We start from the raw sequence: 6682 nt of genomic DNA on the forward strand, positions 1-6682 counted from the left end.
TCTGACACAAAAGACCATGGAGCATTTCCTTTCATTAAAAAGCTCCCTTTAATGAAATTTCTAACCTGATCTTAAATCCGTGATGCCACTGAAACCAGGGCACTTTGCACATAAAACCTCATTATATTTCCTCCACCATCACCAACAGCCCTGGCTAGCATGTATCCTCCTGAAGCTCTCTTTTGCTCGTTTCATGCAAATTATCACTGGCAGGAGAGAGAGTAAAAGATTTCTAGATATAGAGACCCACAAAATAAAGAAGCTCTGAGTCGTTAGACACAGGAGCAGACGTACAGGGTGTGTCTGACTCGCTCTCAAGGTTGCATAAGCAAGATTTCAAAATCAATCCTACTCTGGAGACCTCAACCTAGCGGACAGTGTTCCTGGCTAGCAAAGAAGAACTGCATGACTCTTCTTGTTTTCTTCAAATCTTTACCCTTACTCTTGTATCCCCGCCTTCTCCTCTGCAGGAAACTTTATTTCCTACTTCTGCACACCAAGTTCCTACCTCCAGATCTGCTTGGTTCAGTTGCTGAGAAACCTGACGAACCAGTGCCACTTGGAAGAAGCCAGCCCCTGGTGAGTCGTGCATTTTCCATCACTTTGTGGATCATAGGCTCAGAGCATCTCAGCTCTGGAGATGCAGGGACTGGGAGCATTCTGAGGGTCTGCACAGCCCAGGAACGTGGGGGTGAGAAAGGTGGAAAGAGAAGGGGGAGGGTGGCGTCTGCCCCAGAAATGTTGAGCGAGACCATGGTGACAATGAGGAAGTGCAAAACAGGGTGAGACCACCCCTCAGGGCCCAGGTGATTCAGAGAGTGCGCTGGAAAAAAAAATCAAGAAAGTGAGGACAGCCAGGCATTTCAACTACTGCTCCTCTCACTCTATCCCTCCCAACTCCCAAGGGCTTTGAAGAGCTGGAACTTTCTACCCAGAATTTTCTCCCCCTCTAGTCCAGGCTCCAAACCAAAATGTGCCTCTTGCCTTAAACCAGGAGGCCCACAGAGGCCCAAGTGAGGGGCTTACTTAATGAGAGGCAGCTTTTCATTGGTTCTAGGTGACGTGTCCTGACACTTGACAATGACACCTAGGCCAGTGCATTTCAGCCACCTCGCTAAGTGTCTGCTGCGGTAGGAACTAAGTGTGCTGGAGTGACAGGAGAAAGGAGGCAGGCAGGCGGCTGGCCTTTGAGAGGCCAGTGCAGGTAAGCAACAAAGTGCAGAGAACACACAGTGGAAGGGGTTGAGGCAAGTCACCCCCTCATATTCCCTCACCCTGATCTGGATCATCAGAGTGAGGGTCTGGGCTAGATATTTCTAACTGCCAGACTTCCTGTGTGATACTGGAGTGCGGCATTGAGTACCACTGCTTCAGTCCACACTTTCCCATACAAAAGAGGAAACTAAACCCTGATTAAATACAGAACCACCCAAGAACTTGCTGCACTTAGGGGCTCGGGTCCCCAGTATATTCATTTTTATAAGGTCTCGCGCTGGATTACCTGGGCATCTTGTCCTCAGTGGGACATTCTGTTGCTCAGTCACTTGCAGCCTGCTAGTTCTGTTAACCACTTACTCCACGGATATTTATGTAGTAGCCACTATGTGCTGGGTTGGGTTCCGGGACACTGTGATACTTCACAGCAAAGCCGAAGATCTCTGCCCTCATGGAGCCTGTGTTCTGGTGGGAGTGTGTGTGTGTGTGTGTGTGTGTGTGTGTGTGTGTGTGTGTAGGGTATGCTTGCTCATGCATGGGTGGACATGTTCATGTGGTGAGTGTGGATTCTAGGCATGGGAAAATACCTAGAAAATCTGTTACCTGTTCTTCTACACCCATCTCTGCTCTCAGAGCCTGGAAATGAGATGAAAGCCCTGAGGCCTTTGAAATTGAACAGCCCAGAGTCCCAATTCCAGCCCAGCCACTGCTTGCTTTGTGGGTTTGGGAAAGTCATTTAATCCATCCATGCTTGCATTTCTTCACTTGTAAAATGCATCGTTATCTCACACATTTGTTGCAATGAATAAGTTAATTAATGCCTGAAAAGTATTTAGCATAGAACCTGGAGCTTAACAGAGGACTAGCAGGCTGCAAGTGATTACAGTTTTAATTCTTTGGATGGATGCACTTGATCAGAGATGTTGGGTAGGTGCTGCAGATTTCAAGAATCTGGCTCAGTGATATGAAATGCAAGATCTGTGAAATGTACCAATCACAGGAGGAATTAAAGAATGTATAAACATATAAAAAGATAAGATGTGTATGGAGATACAAACAAATTCAAAGTCACTGCCAGGAAAAAAAGAATAGTCTTGAGAATCAAGCCTAATGATGTTTAATGTCATACTTTTTATTGGTGCCTCCTTTAGCCAGGTGCCATCATAAGGGCTGGAGACAGAAACATGATCTAGTTCTTGACCTCAAGGAGCTCACAGTGTGTAGAAGATAAGGTGATATGGGCTTATTTATAGGCATGCAAAAATAAAGGAGGAGGCTTCAGAGAAGGGGAATTTGAGCAGGAGGTAGTGGAGGATGAATGGGAGCTCACCAGCCATTTTAGGCAGAAGGGCCAGTGTGTGCAAACCATGGAAGCCTGAAGGAAATGACGAGTTTGGGGAAATGGAGAGAAGAGGGCTATGTCTGGAGCAGAGGGCCTGGAATTTGAGGAGGCATTGGAGGTGGAGCTGAGAAGTGAGTTCAGAAAAAGCGTGATGAGTAGTCTGGGCATGGCCTTTGCAGTCCCATCACATACACATCATGGGGCCACGGGAGGTTTTAAGCTGAGAAGGGCACGATCCAGTTTCAGTTTGAGAGAAGACAGAGTGAAGGGAGCATGGCCAGGAATAACCTTGAGCAAACGAGAGACCACAACTAAGGCAAGAGTGAGAAGCATCTGAGGCAAGGAAGTGGCCTTTGAAAGAGGCTCAGAGGGATGAATCTCAGAGGTAGAAGTTTATGAGGGAGAAGTCATGTGGCATCATCATAACAACACAGAGCGTGTCTCCACACCAGGTGCTGCACTGAGCCCTTGTCTCCAGTCATCTTCATGACAGCCCAGCCTAGTTAATATTTTATACTAGTTTCTTTTATAAAGAAACTGATAGTTAAAGAAGTAATTAGCCCCAAGTTACACAACTTGTTAGTTGGAGGCAGGATTCAAATCTAGGTCTGTCTGACTCCCAAGACCTGGTTCCTAAGAATGCCCCATTCTGCTTCTTGGGTAGTGTAGTCAAGGACAACAGCCAAATAAGAATCCACAGGTTGGAGCAAGTTTCCAGGGCTGTGCAGTGTGGGCTAAGTGGAATTTGAGGTGCCTGTATGATACCCACTTTGCCCACTGTTGTAGCTCTAATGCCTAAAACAGAGCATGGCTCCTAAGAGGCGCTCAATAGATAAGTGAATAAGTCCAAGGGGAGATACGCAGTAGACAGTGGAAAATTCCACTCCGAGGTATAGGAGTTGAAAGATGAGACTGGAAGACAGAGCTTTAGGAAGCACCAGTATTCAGGGGACTTAGAACCCTGAGATTAGGTGACACGATTCAGGAAGAACTCTGGAGCGAGAATGAAGAGGAAAAAGGTAAAGAGGTGAGAGCCAAGAATGGTGCCTGGGGACTCTTACAGTGTGGGCAAGGGGAGGAGACACCAACGAAGAAAATTCATAAGAAGTGGTGAGAGATGAGCTAACGTGTTCTACTTGGAAGGAGTCATCAGAAGGATCGACGGCTCAGTGAGGATGAAACTGAAATGAAGCCAGGGCATTTAAATATCGGGTTGTCATGGCAACCTTAGCAAGAGTCATTTTGGCAAAATGATGAAGGCAGAAAGTTGAGAAGATTATCAGTTAGACATGAAAAAAAAAATAAATAAATATCGGGTTGTCATGACAACCTTAACAAGAGTCATTTTGGCACATGATGAAGGCAGAAAGTTGAGAAGATTATCAGTTAGAATACTTTTGGCTGCAGGTCACAGAAAAGGCAACGCATCACGGCTTAAACACAGGGCCTCACTTTTCTCAGATAACAAGCGTGGGTTTGGGACTTGGGGACTCTGTTTAGATTAACTCCACTTCTCTGGGTCCTTCAGTCTTGGTCTCAAGCACCAACACAAGCTCCAAGAGGGGAAGGTCAGGCCGAGGTTTCTCTTGCACCCTCTTATCAGAGAAGAGTGCTTGCAGGAGCCTTTAGGCAGCATCTCCTAGATTATCATCCCGGAATGGGTCATCTGCTGAGGAGGGAGAGAGCAAGTGTGCAGCATATTCGCCTTATAATGAGAGTCGGGCTCTCTGGGGTGGCCAGTGGTGTTAGCAAAGAGCGGTTGGGGAAGATGACTAGCTTCTCTACTAGGAATAAAGGGAAGTGGCACACTAGCACGCATGCTTTCAAGGAGATGACTTTGAAGCAAAGACAAAGACTGGATGCTGCTTAAGGGGCAAGAATACTTTTAAGACGGAGAATTGGAGCAGTTACGTTGTGTTACCATCTTGTTCTCTGCTTGCAGGACGGAGGAGGATGGGAGGCAATGACACGTGGATCCAACTCAGCCACAACATGCTGACCACATCTCATTCTCTGCTTACAACAAACATCCGGGTGGACGGCGCAGACCCCACCACCGTCTTTGACTACGGGGAGGACAGCGCACCCTGTGTGAAAGACGACGTGAAACAGATCGCAGGCAGGCTGCTGCCTCCGCTCTACTCGCTGGTGTTCATCTTCGGGTTTGTGGGCAACCTGCTGGTCGTCCTCATCCTGATCAACTGCAAAAAGCTGAAGAGCATGACTGACATCTACCTGCTCAACCTGGCCCTCTCCGACCTGCTCTTCCTTCTGACGTTCCCAGTGTGGATTCATTCTGCTGCGAATTGGTGGGCCCTGGGGAACGTGATGTGTAAAGTCTTCACAGGGATGTACCACATTGGTTATTTTGGAGGCATCTTCTTCATCATCCTCTTGACCATTGACAGGTACCTGGCGATCGTCCACGCTGTGTTTGCTTTAAAAGCCAGGACGGTCACGTTTGGGGTGGTGACCAGTGGGGTCACCTGGGTGGTGGCCGTGTTCGCCTCTCTCCCAGGAATCATCTTCACCAAATCCCAAGCTGAGGAGTCTGTTTACTCCTGCGGCCCTTACTTCCCAGTTGGCTGGAAGAATTTCCATACGATAATGAGGACCCTCTTGGGCCTGGTCCTGCCCCTGCTGGTCATGGTCGTCTGCTACTCGGGAATCCTGAAGACCCTGCTGCGGTGTCGCAACGAGAAGAAGAGGCACAAGGCCGTGAGGCTCATCTTCGTGATCATGATCGTCTACTTCCTTTTCTGGGCTCCCTACAACCTCGTCCTGCTCCTGGACACCTTCCAGGAGTTCTTTGACTTGAGTACCTGCCAGAGGACCAGCCAGCTGGACCAAGCCATGCAGGTGACGGAGACCCTGGGCATGACCCACTGCTGCATCAACCCCATCATCTACGCCTTCGTCGGGGAGAAGTTCAGACGGTACCTCTCCGTGTTCTTCCGAAAGCACATCGCCAAGCACCTCTGCAAACAATGCCCAATTTTCTACCGGGAGACCGCCGATCGCGTGAGCTCCGCCTACACCCCTTCCACGGGAGAGCAGGAAGTCTCAGTGGGTTTGTAAATGAGCAGCAATTTGCTTGTTGCTTTCAAGGGAGATAGCCATCTATCTAGGATAATTAGCCTCAGGGGTTTTGAACTACACAGACCTGCAGATCTCTAAAGTGAGTGCCCAGGAATCTCAGGGTTCAGGTACCGAGACAGACCTATGTCACTCCTTATACAGCCAATGTGTACTCAGGGCATATTCCAGAACCACTGTGGGTAGAGATTGACTGCAGCCAGCTCATCTCAGGTCTCAGTTCCTGGAAAATGCCTCATTGCCGATGCTTACGCTCTTGCCCCTGCCTTCACCATTTCTTCACTCGCTCTGATTCTATCAGTCTCTTTAATCAAGTGCCCAGTGAGACAACTGTGGGTGAAGGAAACGGGTGAGTGGGCTCGACCACGTGCAGGGGGAGGGAGGCGTGAGAATGGCTAGGCCTGGGTGGGGATGCAGGCAAGGGGTTTCCTCGTTCAACCAGGCAGGGAGTGGCCCGGAGCCCCACCTCCCACCTGTATTTGACTTTGAAGGCTTCCCAGGTCCTAAGCTCGGGGACTGTACTCACTTTCTGACAGCTTTGCTTGGGTCCCATGATCCTCTTCTGTGTAAGTGCATGACACATCCTCACTTTATTCTGTTCTATCTCTACCAACCAGGCACCCTTCCTTTGAAATCTGTTAAACCTATTGTCCCACTGCCCCCATGTTTCTTGGGCCACACCGCCCTCTATAAAAATGTACACAAATGTTTGTTTGTGAAATATGCACCTTCCCTATTGAGATGAAAAATAAAGCCCTCGCTTGGTCTTGCCAGGGAAAGGGGAGGGTGGGAGGCAATGATTAGGAAAAAGGGTGGGGACCAGTGAGTTCCCCCATCAGGGGTGCAGGGCCATAGCAAGAGTGAGACCACCCCAGGAAGGTTTCCAGCATCAGCTGAGGGGGAGGCCAGAAAGGACCCTCAGCACCTCCCGAGGCCTCGCGTCGCAGACCTGACGGTGCAGCTTCTGCTGCCTCTGCCTCTCCAGGCCTTTCGGCCGCCCTTGCCCTGTTTCCCCAAAGCCCTTCTCAC

General features: G+C 49.1%; 1 protein-coding gene across 1 annotated transcript; it reads left to right on the top strand.

Moving 5' to 3' along the window:
* Positions 1-285: 285 nt before the first annotated feature.
* Positions 286-6632, top strand: CCR2 (chemokine (C-C motif) receptor 2). The gene is made up of 2 exons (XM_005877070.2): positions 286-579; positions 4500-6632. The coding sequence occupies exon 2, from the start codon at positions 4511-4513 to the stop codon at positions 5633-5635; it is 1125 nt and encodes a 374-aa protein (XP_005877132.1). The 5' UTR covers positions 286-579; positions 4500-4510; the 3' UTR covers positions 5636-6632.
* Positions 6633-6682: the final 50 nt, after the last annotated feature.

The sequence above is a fragment of the Myotis brandtii genome, unplaced genomic scaffold, assembly GCF_000412655.1.
Source record: "Myotis brandtii unplaced genomic scaffold, ASM41265v1 scaffold506, whole genome shotgun sequence".
Classification (NCBI taxonomy): Eukaryota; Metazoa; Chordata; class Mammalia; order Chiroptera; family Vespertilionidae; genus Myotis; species Myotis brandtii.

Bases quoted from the DNA above. Each gene is read 5' to 3' on its own strand.
- CCR2 (XM_005877070.2), top strand. From the start codon at position 4,511: ATGGGAGGCAATGACACGTGGATCCAACTCAGCCACAACATGCTGACC.